Genomic DNA, 14,526 nt, shown 5'->3' on the forward strand with positions numbered 1-14,526 from the left:
TATTGTTATTCTATATACATACATTCACCAGAGTTCACTGCATTACTGAAGGGTAAAGATATTAAGTGACAAAATGAAATAAAACAATAAATTACTGTACTGCATTTTCAGTAATATTCTTCTAACAACTCGACCATTATTTGTCAAAAAATGAGCAACAGTTGATTCAGATGCTTTGCTACAGTAAAACTATCGTAGCAGCAAAGCAAAAACCACAGTCCCCCTACCTGCATGCTCTGTTGTATCTGCGGCTCCAGAGACTTGGCAAAGATGCTACTGAGTTCATCAAGGACGGTATTCAGTTTCTGCTGCAGCTCCTTGAGAATGTTGGCTGCATCTGCATCCAGTCGTTCACCACCCATCGACTCAAACACTTTTTCAAGCTGCACTCGTAGCTGTTGAATGTTGTTCATCAGAATACAAGCCTGCAAAAGTAGTGGGGTAAGGATGTGAATTGTGTCAGCCTTTTTTGCACCAATTATATAATTATTCCCCATATTATTTTATGTCACATTAATGTGACCTTGGCGGTCTCCACAGCTGTTGCAATTTTGCATCTACAGCGAATGATAAATTGTTCCTTTTATATATACAGGCAGGGTTGATCCCTGGAGTCGGGTGACAGCCCCCGACCTCCATACTTTACGACATTGGTCCCAAAGGGTTAGTGAAAATAGTTTTACTATACATTTAACTATACATTTTTGAGTGAACTTGTGATGCGTTAATAATATAATTTTTAATGACAAAAGATGGACTAAAATTTCAGATTGTGTAAAACTTTGATTGAAGTATACAATCTACTCTAAAATGAACAAATTTCATCCCTTATTGTATAAATCAAGTTGTTTTTGTCATCACTCACCACTCTTTGATTGCTCGTGTAATCCTTGAAGTCTTTCCTAACAATGTCAGCATAGGCAAGCAGCACCTTGTTTACTGTCTGTAATACAGGTTTAGTTGAAACTTATATAAAACACTATGATTGTGAAACAAGTTAATAGAACATTATATTAACACTATTTTTGATAAGATTTTACACAAGAGTGTGGTCTTATGTTGTGGGGGAAACTAGAGTAACCGGACGAAACTGACTTGTCTGGCTTGGTCACCACAAACAAAATTCACATGCACCAAGGTTGGGAATCGAATCCAGGTCACCAATGATGATCTTCTCTAATATCATGATGTCAAATTCACTAATACATTTTTCATAAAGATAAACTTTAATTCAAATTGTATTTTGCTTCTTTTTTTAGACAATTAGTTAAATGAACAAACCATCCTACATTAGCAAATCTCTCCATGCAGCGTTTGAGCATCTGAGGGTCGGGACATTCAAGCTTGCGTATAACGTCGAAACATTGGTTGAGCTGGGTAAAAACGTCGACAACACTTGTGGAAAACAGCGCATGTTCTGAACTCTTCTGGAACTGTGGACAACAATTGTTAAATAACCATGAGTACAAAGAGAAAATCTTACCCTCATCTCGAGAACAGATCTCGATAAATCTGTTTGCAGATGAATACCTTTTTTAAAAACTGTCACTTAAGCACCATTACAAGAAAGAGAATAAACATAACTTCTATTCCTGAACGGCCCTTCAGCAGTTGCGAATATTTTCAAATGAATGCAACATCTTCGGATATGTTCAGATCGAGAATCATCACGTATTAGTATAAATAGAAAATTGTTTATCTTGTTATTATTTGTATAGTGTCAGCAGGCCATGAACAACTTTAAACATTTAAAAGTGTTAATTTATGATTTGCTCAATGTATTGTTGTCATTAATGTTTTAATTTTCATTAAAAAGTAATTTAACTTATTACCTATGAAGTGATTATTTTTTTACAGCGTTATTATGACATCATATGATAAACTTTTTTTTTATCGTTGGGTCCTTATATAAACAGATTGCGAACTCCACACACTTTAACCCTTAGGCTGCTGATGGCGATTTTAAAGGCTTTGCAAACAGCTTGGAACCAGACCAAACACTGAGTAACTCGGCGCCTGGTCAGGTTCCAAGCTGTTTGCCACTTAGTCAATATATCCCCACAGTTTTAAGTAAATTGAAAGAAATTTAGAATAAACCAGACGACATTTTTGAGCAGACGACAATTTACCCAGCATGCAAAGGGTTAACCAGCCCAACTGCATTCAAACCCCAATAAAGACATCAACCACACAATTTATTCCTCAATAAGACCCTTTATACAAAGCAAATATTTTGAATTTTATCAATATCCTCAAAGTCAAAATACTTTCAATTTCGTTTTGTTTTGTTATTATAACATTATATTTTCCACTATTGTTAGCACATTGTTACATGAGAGTATGGTCTTGTATTGTGGGGGAAACTGGGGTACCAGGAGGAAACCCACTTGTCTTGCTTTGTGACCACAAATAGAACTCCAATACTCCCAGGCCAGGAATTGAACCTGGGATGCATTGGTGAAAAGTGTATTAAACACAGCACTAAATGAACAGCAAATTCAATAAGAATCGTGTGTAAGAGTCTTAAAGAAAACATACACCATCTCTCTTGTCTCTCTGGTAAGCGCCGTGCTGAAACACTAGTGAGATGTCGTCATTCTCATTCAACCACTGCATCACAAATGGCTCAAACAACCTGCATGGAGAAGAAGCATAAATTATGTTAAGACTTGTCATGTTGATTGTAGTTGAAATAATAGAAGGCTGCTTTTATTATTTGTTATTACAATTGATATACAGCCTCTAAAAGTTATGTTATTCAAAAACAAACATCACTGATAACAGTATGTGGCAACAGCTGATGACAATGAATCATTTCATTTACTCTAAATTATATATCTGAATCAACAACATCTGTACCACGGCAAAGCAGAGACAGGTTCAGGTGAGAAAGGAACATGATAAGGTTTCCATAACACAAAATGAAATGGCTGCAAAAATGATTAAACATTTTATGCAAAATCACAACCAGAAAATGCAAAAGAAGACACATTTCTGCCTATCATTGTTAATTTTTTAACTGCTTATATGTATATAAGGATTGTATGAAGTGCAGCAATACTATACACAGGGATCCTCTATATGTACAAGACGCATATATACTTACGCGGGATACTCAGGCACTGTGTTTTTGTACTGGGGAATGTCGGCTATGTACTTGCTGTACAGCCATTTCACCTTGAAGTGTAGGTTCATGTAGTCCGTGCTCTTACAAGTCTTCATCTTCTCATGCTCTGTAAGAGACAAGAAGCAATTAATTCCTTGGTAGATTGTGACATAAATTCAAACACTGTTTCAATTTCATCAAGCGCTGCTAAGGGCACTGTCTGGGGATGCCAAGGGCACTGTTTAGGGATGCACTCTCTAGGGATGCCAAGGGCTAAGTTTAGGGATGCCATGGGCACTGTCTAGGGATGCCAAGGGCCAGGTCAGGTGATGCCAAAGACACTGTCTGGTGATGCCAATGACACTGTCTTGTGATGTCAAGGGCACTGTCAGGTGATGCCAATGACACTGTCTGGTGATGCCAATGGCACTGTCTTGTGATGCCAAGGGCACAGTCTTGTGATGCCAAGGGCACTGTCTTGTGATGCCAATGGCACTGTCTTGTGATGCCAAGGGCACAGTCTTGTGATGCCAATGGCACTGTCTCGTGATGCCAATGGCAGTGTCTTGTGATGCCAAGGGCACAGTCTTGTGATGCCAAGGGCACTGTCTGATGATACCAATGACACTGTCTTTTGATGCCAATGGCACTGTCTTTTGATGCCAAGGGCACAGTCTTGTGATGCCAATGGCACTGTCTTGTGATACTAATGACACTGTCTGGTGATGCCAATGGCACTGTCTTTTGATGCCAAGGACACAGTCTTGTGATGCCAAGGGCACTGTCTGGTGATGCCAATGGCACAGTCTTGTGATGCCAAAGGCACTGTCAAGTGATGCCAAGGGCACAGTCTTGTGATACCAAGGGAACTGTCTGGTGATGCCAAGGGCACTGTCTGGTGATGCCAATGGCACAGTCTTGTGATGCCAAGGGCACTGTCAAGTGATGCCAAGGGCACAGTCTTGTGATACAAAGGGAACTGTCTGGTGATGCCAAGGGCACTGTCTTGTGATGCCAAGGGCACTGACAGGTGATGCCAAGGGCACTGCCTGGTGATGCCATGGGCACTGCCTGGTGATGCCAAGAGCCATGCCTGGGGATGCCAAGGGCACTGTCTGGTGATGCCAAGGGCACTGCCTGGTGATGCCCAGAGCACTGCCTGGTGATGCCAAGGGCACTGTCAGGTGATGCCAATGCTCATCAGTTTTTCTCACTAGTTCAAGGGGCGTTACTCAATAAACCAATCTCCAGTAGTATGGAATTTACTACAACTTGTGAACCAAATTTCATATTCACATCTAGAATGGTATCCAAGTTAAGGCAGCATTTAAAGATTTGCAGGACAATGACAACAATGACAATGTCACCAAAGTAATGCCAAAACCTTGAATTTTCTTTTTGGAAAAACAAACAAACTAAAATTAATTATGTTATGTTATGGATAAACTTTATATTAATAAATGATATACTACTTTCACTGTAACCTGTATCAAGAAATGGCTCAGCTATAAACCAGGAATATGATCTGTCTAGACTTTTTCTTATAACAAGTAAGCAATTCAATTATTACAAACATGTATTTTTGCCTCAAGAGCATATGCACCAGCAAGTTATGAAAACATGAAATAAAAGTAAGCTTATAGGTCAATTCTTTCAGACAATATCTTGAGTCAGTTTGAATTTCTTCAGCAATCATTATGTTCATGTCTTAAAGCTGTGACAAAACTGTACACAGGTGCAAGTTCTACATGAATTCCACCACATTGAACTGCCATTATAATGCCCAGTAAACAGTAAAAAGAGGATATTACAGAAATAAAAAACGAAGTTCAATTAAATTAAAAGTGAATTCTAATTGCTTTTAAAACATAACCTCATTCAGTCTCCATTATATATTATGATTGCAAAACAAATCATAGGTTTTTTTTACACAAATTAACACATAATGTATTAAACCTATCTTGACTAAAATATTTTTGAATGATCTGACAGCAAATAGTAATAAACACCCATGGTTAAAAAATGCTAGAATAATTTTTTATAATTGTGGATTGAATTATATCTGGCAAAATCAGTATTAGGAGTTTTCCTAAATCACTCGTCACTCTTAAATCTAGTTGAAACCTCATGGAGAAATTATTATGTTCTATACTTAAATAGCATTGTGTAGGATTAATCAAAATGTTAAAACTATAGAATATATAAAACAATGCAATTACTTGGAGACTGGTGTTGTAGCTTGCCAGACTCCTGTTACTACAGCATCTTGTTAACTTTAGATTATGTAACAATCATTTACCTGGTGAAAATGGTTTGTGGCTTGGACTAATCAGAAATGCGACATTTGTAATCTGAATGAAATTGGAGATGAATTCAGTTACTTCCTCAGATATCCCCACTTCAATTACATTTTTTCTTTAATTTTACCTTATGTTAACAGAAAAAAAATCAGTTTTAAATAAATATATTATGAGCAAAAATGATGTTGGTAAGACATTGCAAAGCCCACCTTGCACCCAACAGTATTTAATTTCATTGCTAAAAATAATAATAATCTGAATCAATTTTCGATCTGTACTTCAATTGAATTTGTTTTCTGTACTAAGAAACCTTCAAACCTTTTACTTTGATCTGTACCATATCTTTTTTAACCTCTTTTTGCATATTGCATATGTTGAGTGTTAAATAAAACTGAAAATGAAACTGTGTGCTCTGATTTGTGAAATTGAAGAAATCTTCAAGGAAGAAAAATCATAAACTCAAGGTTGACTTCATTCTTGACAATTTGCCAGACGAAAAAAAATGTCAACGACAATCCTGTTTAACAGAGATAGAATTGAGACATGGTTAATTGGGCTTGTTCTCTTCTTATTTCTAATAAATATATTATTCACATGTTTGAGATTTTCAGGCCTTCACCTTTAGGCCATAACATGTTTTTCAACTACAATTAATGCTATTTAAAAGCAATTAATTGCAGAGAAGTTTATTGTTATAAATTTTTAATTTATAAATTTTTAATTACAATCACATCATTAAACCCCTGCACCAAATGTGTTATTTAAACAGGCTTTGCAGAGCAATTATTACACCATTTTTTAAAAGACTAGAAATGTGTCCATAGGACACGGATGCCCCCACTTCGATTTTTTGTCACAGAAAATAAGCCATAATGATTATTCAGGATAATCTGAGGGCCCTAACTCCTAAATGATTAAAGCGATTTCCATGGCTATTGAACTTGATCAAGATATTATGGTCACAAACATGTGTTAAAAGTTTGGTGAGGATTGGACAAACAGTTTTCAAGAATTAGATCGGAAACAATCTTCGGGACGTATTTTTCAAGTCTTTTTTTGCAAATAAAGGGCCGTAACTCCTAAATGACAAAAGCGATTTCCATGGCTATCGAACTTGATCAAGATATTATGGTCACAATCATGTATGTAAAGTTTGGTGAGGATTGGACACATACTTTTCAAGAATTAGATTGGAAACATATATTTTTGAAGTATTTTTGGCAAAAAAGGGCCGTAACTCCTAAATGACTAAAGCGATTTCCATGACTATCGAACTTGATCAAGATATTATGGTCACAAACATGTGTTTAAAGTTTGGTGAGGATTGGACAAACGGTTTTCAAGAATTAGATCGGAAACAATCTTCGGGAATTTTTGGCAAAAAAGGGCCGTAACTCCTAAATGACTAAAGCAATTTCCATGACTATCAAACTTGATCAAGATATTATGGTCACAAACATGTGTTTAAAGTTTGGTGAGGATTGGACAAACGGTTTTCAAGAATTAGATCGGAAACAATCTTCGGGACGTACGTACGGACAAGGGCAACCCTATATGCCGCCACTTTGTGGGGGCATAAAAATTTCAATACAACCATTAGTGATGTAGGTTACATTAACCAAGAAACAAAGTGTGTTTTAATCACACTTTTTATAAGATAAATGTCATTAAAATAAAACAAATCTGTTCTGAAGCTAACTAACCTCTGCAGTTAGAACTGCTTTCATAATGTCAGAGCATTTTTTCATAGATATTAATGAAAACAGAATAACTCAATTAATTTTTGAAGTCAGCTAAATGCTAACCTTGCATTGAGCATATTTTTATATAAGTAATTCTGATTAATTTTAGCTCAAATATGTTTTTGTGAAGACAGCTGACAGCTGATATGAGTCACTTCTAACTTTGTTTCCTGGGTAGAAACCAGTACTGGTGTCCATTTTTGAGAGACCATGAGAGAATACTCATGTAAAGTATTGAACAGACAACCTCTTGGTGAGAGGCACACTCACCCCTTTTGATATAGATGCATTGAATAAACATGAGGGCCATAACGGCCCTAAACTGCTCACCTGAGTAAAAGTTTTAAACCACTGGAGAATTACACACCAAATATCTTAGCTCTATGCCTTTCGGTTTCAGAAAAGATTCTAAGCTTTTTTCCTTTATTTATCTCTGTAACACAGGTGACCCTCAGGGTGGAGCCAATTTTGAACCCAGCTTTGATCCCATGGGCTCGATTTGAACAAATTTGAGAGTGTACTACTAATATATGATGCTACATACAAACTATTAAGGATCTGAGCCAAGTGGTTTCAACAAATGAATTTCAAAGATAACCCTATTTAAGTCAACAGGAAACTTGATACCACTGGGGTAAGGCCAGTTTTGATCCTAGGGGCATAGTTTGAATAAATTTGGTAGAGAGCCCTTATGTGATGCTACATACCATACATCCTGACCTCAGGGTCATAATTTGAACACATTTGTAGAGAATCACAACATGGTGCTACATATACAAAATATAAAGGATCTGGGCCTAGTGGTTTCAGACAAGAAGATTTTCAAATTAGCCTTTAGGAAACTTGTGACCCCTGAAGGCTGTGGTTAGTTTTGAAACCAGGAACATTATTTGAACAATCTTGGAACAGGACCACTATATGATGCTACATAGCCAAAATCAAGGGTCTAAGCCAAGCTGTTTCCTACAAGAAAATTTCAAAGTTTTCCCTATATATTTTATGTAAAACAATTGCCCCAAGGCATGGTCAATTTTGACCCCAAACGCTTATTTTGAACATTCCAGGACAACCACAAGACAATGTTACACATTAGAATTCTAATCTCTAGGCCTTTTTTGTCAAGATGGGTTTTTCCTTTCGGTTGCAATGGCAACCAGAGTTCTGCCTGGAATACACTTCTTTGAACAATTTTGAGTGGCACCATCCAAGGAAAATTCCTGTGAAGATGCATCAAAATTGTCCGAGCAGTTTAGGTGGAGACGTTGTTTAAAGCAATTGTTGACAATGGACGCTGGACATAATCTTACAACAATCTCTCACTTTGAGCACTTTGTGCTCAGGTGAGCTAAACGCAAAACAACATAAATATGCTACTGAAGACCCAATTACTCACCTTGCAAGGCAATTTTAAGGTCCTGAGCGAACTGGTCCCACATTATGGCAGCGCTGACTTGGCCCACATTCAGGTCCTGTGGGAACTGGTTGAGCACAGGTGTGTAGCTGTTACGATCCTCTTCTATCACTGACACTATCAGGGCGATCAGCTTGTGCCAGAAGCCGAGATTTTTAGCGCTTGGCCCCTCCTGTTCCGGATTCTCACTTTCTGTGTTTGTCTCCACCTGAAACTCGCGTCTGTAGAGGTCGCAGCAGTTGTCGAAGAGGAACTGGTAGGTGGACTTCATGCAGGCAATAACACAGTCTTTCACCACAGCACTGGCTCGCGGAGGACATGGCAGGTCCTGAACCTGGGTAAAAAGGCAAAACAAAGGTCTGTCATTGTTCCATATTTATGTTTTTAAATGATAACAATATAGAACAATGAACAATCCTAATGCAAATATTTCTAAAAGTATAAGCTGATAAGACATGTTTTCAGTCATTATACTTTATACCAATTTAGCCAACAGCAAAATAGTTCCAAATTAAATCTGCTGTCTAAAATCTTAACATTAATGATGAATGAAATAATTATGCAAAAACAACAACTAAAAGACTATTTTATTCGATATAAACATTTAGCTCAAATCAGGTTTTTCAGTAATCTTGAACCCAATTACTATAATTCACTTCCTTAATTCTCTAATACAATACATATAAAGTAAACTACAGAGGACGACTATTTGAACTGTCTCCTCCTGCACTGTTACACGCTGTTGTACTGTTGCCCGTCCATGTCATTGGTAGTATCATAAGAATACAGGTTTTACTGCAATCGTTTGAGCTTGTCAATTTCGCCAAGACACTTTGTTTACAAAAAATAATGAATATTTTTTTCCTTTTTTTCTGATGTTTAATCAGATATTTAAAAAATAATAATCAAACCAATGTAAAACATACGCTATATTATGACTTTTATTACTAGAGTATTTTGATTATGAAATAAAGAGGCGGAATTGTTCAGTATAAACATTGTGTACCTTCATCCTGAAGAATGTAATGCTTGTGAGGAGGTCCACCGTGGACTTGAGGTCCTGCAGCCGAGTTGGGTCTGACGCCGGGAAGTTGTTCTACAAAATAGTGTGTAACCATATATAGGGAGACCAGTCAGGCAGGAGTGTACAATCAGTTACCAAGGACATACTTCAAGGGACTTGCTAATGTTTTTGAGCCAAATATTAGTTTTCTGCGTAATGCATATGGAAACACTTAATTCATTATTATTTTTCTTTTTAATATCAATTAAAGAATTAGTGCTAATGTCAATCAACTAATCAGGCAACAACAAAAAGATGTTAGAAACGCTATTGAAAGTTTTGGAACTTAAAATTGCCTTATATTTTTATTCCAAATTTTTTGGGGGGCACCTTTGTCTTATTGTATTTTATTGCTGTGTATATCCAAAAGACAAAGTATGCAAGATATATTTTAAAGGAAGAATGGGTTTGGATAATATCATCTTTCTAATGACAATGAAAAGCTTCAAATTGGTAATAATAGTTTGAACAATTCAAATATTTAAAAGAAATATTGATTCAATATTTTATAGTATTTGGACACATTTGTAAACCTTAAAAATTCAGAACCATAGAAAACAAAGATATGCTAAAACCAGGGTTCGAATTTAGACTCGCATACTCGCAAAATGTGAGCGACATTTGGAAATTGCGAGTGACTTTTATATAAGCTCGCAAAATTCTGCGAGTGGCTTTTTCTAGACCACAAAATGTTAAAAGGAAAGTAGAATAAACATGAACTTAATTCCGCTATGTAGTCGAGTGTAAACAGCCTATAAGTGGCATGTTTACACTACCGGTATAAAGAAGAAAGTACAGAGTCACGCTCTAGTAGGTTTTCAAAAATAGAACAAATACGGAAAAGGCCGAGTTTTATCACGAATGCTCCGAGGCGTGCATAATACAAAGTAAATACGAATGACGTAATCACCTAGCTCAATCATTGGCTAAATTTAGCGCTTTTGCGCACTATATGTAAACCCCATCATCCTGTCAAAATGAATAGACTTCGTTGATCGATATATTTCATGGTCCAAAGTATCCACGCTACATTTACTGTTGCTTTTTTATTTTAAATTTATTATTTTATTGTTTTTAATACTTATAGACTTAATGAAATCTGTAGCGTGCTTGTCGAATGGGTATTAAATTACCCGATGGCGAGGGTAAATATACAAAGTGAACAATGTCAAATTATTGGACAGCTTTGTTATCAAAAAGCTGCCAGCATCAGACGAGTCTTTCCATACCCCCCAAATAGAATAAGCCATCAACAAGTTCTAGTAGTCGAGTCACTCAAGATTGATACTTTTTAATATTCATAATATGTCTTAGGTGTTAATTTCTACTTTAATTATACAATATTATAAGGGAATGCAAAATGCACTCGCAAAATTTTGCGAGTGCTCCTCAAAGTTAAATTCGAACCCTGAAAACATATTTGAAACAGTGAAGTATCCAAGATGTACTCTTCTAGTGGTACAGTCACTGGTACATTTAACATCAAAATAAGATCATATTTTCTTAGAGTACAACAAGCACACACCAGAAAACCTACCCTATAGATGGAGAGATCTATTCTCAGGGAGTTGTGAAGCTGGTCTAGTAGCTTTACAAATTTTTCTTTCTGAAACACAAAAAACATACACATAATTTGATAAAAATAACACAATTTTATTTTTTTTTAAATATTTTAGCCTCATATTGCATGTTTAAGCCATGGTATGCATGTTTAAGCCATGGACTGTGTGTTTTAGCCATGGAACATGTATTTAAGCCATGGAATGTCCATAAGTCATTGAAAATGTGTTTAAGCCTTGGAATGTGTGTCAATGCCATGGAACATGAGTTTCAGCCATGAAACATGTGTTTAAGCCATGGAAGGTGTGTCAATGCCATGGAACATGAGTTTCAGCCATGACATGTTTAAGCCATGGAAGGTGTGATTAAACCATGGAGTGTGGTTTTAAGCTAAGGAACATAATATATGTTTTAGCCATGAAACTTTTGTTTAAGCCATGGAAAATGGTTATAAGATAAAGAATGTGTGTTTAAGCCATTGAACGTGTGTTTAAGACATGTTTTAAGCCATGAAACATTGTTATAAGCTAAGTACATCTGTGTGTTTTAGCCATAGAACATGTGTATGTTTGTTCAGGTACAAAGTGACATACATGCAGTACTTGTTTGGTACTTTAAAAGAATTTAAAAATGTTAATTGCAGTTTATCTTCTGAATCAAGTTTTGTATGGACACTAATTTTTGGAGCCATATTCAAATCACATCAGATTCTTCTAAGATTTGATATTGTCTACATGGCTTACCCCGAAATTTGAGGCAGCGAACCGATCACTGGCAGACACTGCAGCCGTTGTTGCCGTTGTGTGGGCGTAGAAAGCATTAATGTTCGCAAGGAGGGTACTCATAACAGCTGGTACGCCTGGACACATGTACTTGGTGGACAAACAAGAGAAATGCCTGCAGAAGGGTAGTATGATACGTGTATTTGTTGAGAATATAATATGATAAAAAAATAGAGAATGATATCAAGGTCAGCAAGCATCAAACTGAAGACAGAAGTACGGACATTGCAACACCCATATGTATAATATGCTATTTTTTTCATTTTTTAACTAAATTTAGGCGCAAAAAGAGAACAGGTGGGTTTATTACTCACGTCATAGCTTGGTAGATAGACTCAATTCCATATCTCATAGCAAATTCATCCACTATTTCCTGCGCAGGCTCCTCAAAGTATGTCTTCCACGCTTCATCCTGAAAACGTGGCACAAACAATGTTGTGTTGTTTAACTCACTATATTCATTTTGGAAGGCGATAAAAATTAGAGTGCAAAATAATGCAAATATATCTCTGTTTAAACTAACTAAAAATGTGTAATGTAAAATCATTGTTTAAAGTAACAAAATAATGAATGTTGAATATCTACAAACAATTTCTTTATAAAGAAAATAATAATTTAACAGTGTTGACAGTAAAAAATAAGTTTGTTTTATAATGTTGTGTAACCGGAGGCCCAGACATGCAATTCTGTTTACATAAGACACTTAGCTATTGTTTATCTACAGCTTCTTGAATCAATAGTTTACTAAAAGCTTTTGCCTGAATTCTACTGAGTATTATACTAATTTATCATGATTCTCTGTTACCCAACAAGCACTATATATAATCTTACATTAATAAGCGCATATATTTAAGAGTCCATTTTTCTAATTTACCACGGTGCATAACTTTTCACTTTTCTTGCAGAGTTACAAAATTCGTTTCACATTCATGTATTGTCAAAAGGAACAAGTGTACCAAGTTTTGTGTTAATATCTTTATGTTAAGTTTTTACATGATGTCAACACCAACATCACAGCTATGACAATACCTATACGTTTTTGGTACAGACAAAGTAAATAGAATATTAAACAAGAGATGTTTGTCAAACATTATGCCCCCCCTGAGCGCCATGTTGTCAGGATTATATGGACAATTGAATGAAATATGCATGGACCGAAATGACAGCTGATTTGTCACTGACATTGGATGCCGTTGAGGCAGTTTTAAGATTATGACCTTTCAAAGTGTGAGGATAGAGTGTGTTATGACCATGACCTTTGACTCTATGACCTCAAAATCCATAGGAGTCATCAGCTGGTCACCAAAAACCTAAATGTCAAAGGCATTGTCGAGTTATCACTCGAAACAGTTTTGCATTCAAGGTCACTGTGAACTTGACCTTTGACCCAATGACTCCTAAAATCAATAAGGGTCATCTACTGGTCAGGTCCAACTTTCATGTCAAGTTTGATGATCATAGGTTTAGGCATTGTTGAGATATCACTGGGAGAAGATTTGTTAACTATTTTGCGTTAAACGTTACTGTGACCTTGACCTGTAGTCATAGTCATAGTCAAGAGGGGTCATCTACTGGTCAGGCATAACCTTCATGTCAAGTTTGATGACCATTGGTCCAGGGTATGTCGAGTTTGCTTTCAAGGTCACCGTGACCTTGACTGCTGACCCCTAAAATCAATAAGGGTCATCCACTCATCAGGCCCAATCTCCAAGTCAAGTTTGAGGGCCATGGGTGCAGGCATTGTTGAGTTATCACTCGGACAACCTTTTATCATTCAAGGTCACTGTGACCTTGACCTTTGGCCCAATGACCCCAAAAAACAATAGGGGTCATCTACTTGTCAGGCCCAACCTCAAAGTCAAGTTTGAAGGCCATGGGTGCAGGCATTGTCTAGTTATCACTCGGACAACCTTTTACCACTCAAGGTCACTGAGACCTTGACCTTTAGCCCGATGACCCCCCAAAACAATATGGTCATCTACTGGTCAGGCCCAACCTCCAAGTCAAGTATGAGGGCCATGGGTGCAGGCATTGTTGAGTTATCACTTGGACAACCTTTTACCATTCAAGGTCACTGTGACCGTGACCTTTGGCCCGATGACCCCCAAAAACAATAGGGGTCATTTACTGGTCAGGCCCAACTTTCATATCAAGTTTGATAACCATAGGTCTAGGCCTTGTTGAGTTATCACTCAAGCTATGAAATTCTTTTACCAGTAAAGGTCACTGTGACCTTGACCTTTGACCTGATGAGCCCTAAAATTAATAGGGGTCATCTACACCTTCATGTCAAGTTTGAAGACCATACGTCCAGGAATTGTTGAGTTATCACTCGGACAAGCTTTGGTCTACCGACGGACCGACCGACCTACCCACCAACCCACCGACCAACATGTGCAAAGCAATATACCTCTCTTTTTTGAAGGCAGGCATAATAAAGCACTTATACAAGACTATAGAGAGCCAGAATAGCCAGACCACAACATTCTTGGGGGAAAACAGGGGTACAAATGTGGATAGATAGGGGCGTAGAAGTCATTAATACAAGAATAGAGAGCCAAA

At 36.9% G+C, this 14,526-nt stretch overlaps 1 protein-coding gene across 20 annotated transcripts in view; it reads right to left on the reverse strand.

The window, feature by feature from the left end:
* LOC128229128 (protein unc-13 homolog B-like) overlaps positions 1-14,526 on the reverse strand; it is a 105,673-nt gene that overhangs the window by 9,689 nt on the left and 81,458 nt on the right. For all 20 annotated transcript variants that reach the window (XR_008260036.1, XR_008260035.1, XR_008260037.1 and 17 more), the window contains 10 exons: positions 12,279-12,376; positions 11,926-12,079; positions 11,160-11,228; positions 9,566-9,655; positions 8,542-8,893; positions 3,107-3,233; positions 2,539-2,635; positions 1,290-1,433; positions 866-943; positions 228-425 (listed from right to left, as the gene is read on the reverse strand). Coding sequence is in view for 15 of the 20 variants with exons in the window: in XM_052940830.1 (XP_052796790.1) it covers positions 228-425; positions 866-943; positions 1,290-1,433; positions 2,539-2,635; positions 3,107-3,233; positions 8,542-8,893; positions 9,566-9,655; positions 11,160-11,228; positions 11,926-12,079; positions 12,279-12,376 (1,407 nt within the window). In the remaining 5 variants the exon portion in view is untranslated. The remainder of the gene's footprint in view (positions 1-227; positions 426-865; positions 944-1,289; positions 1,434-2,538; positions 2,636-3,106; positions 3,234-8,541; positions 8,894-9,565; positions 9,656-11,159; positions 11,229-11,925; positions 12,080-12,278; positions 12,377-14,526) is intronic.

Source organism: Mya arenaria, chromosome 3 (assembly GCF_026914265.1).
Source record: "Mya arenaria isolate MELC-2E11 chromosome 3, ASM2691426v1".
Classification (NCBI taxonomy): domain Eukaryota; kingdom Metazoa; phylum Mollusca; class Bivalvia; order Myida; family Myidae; genus Mya; species Mya arenaria.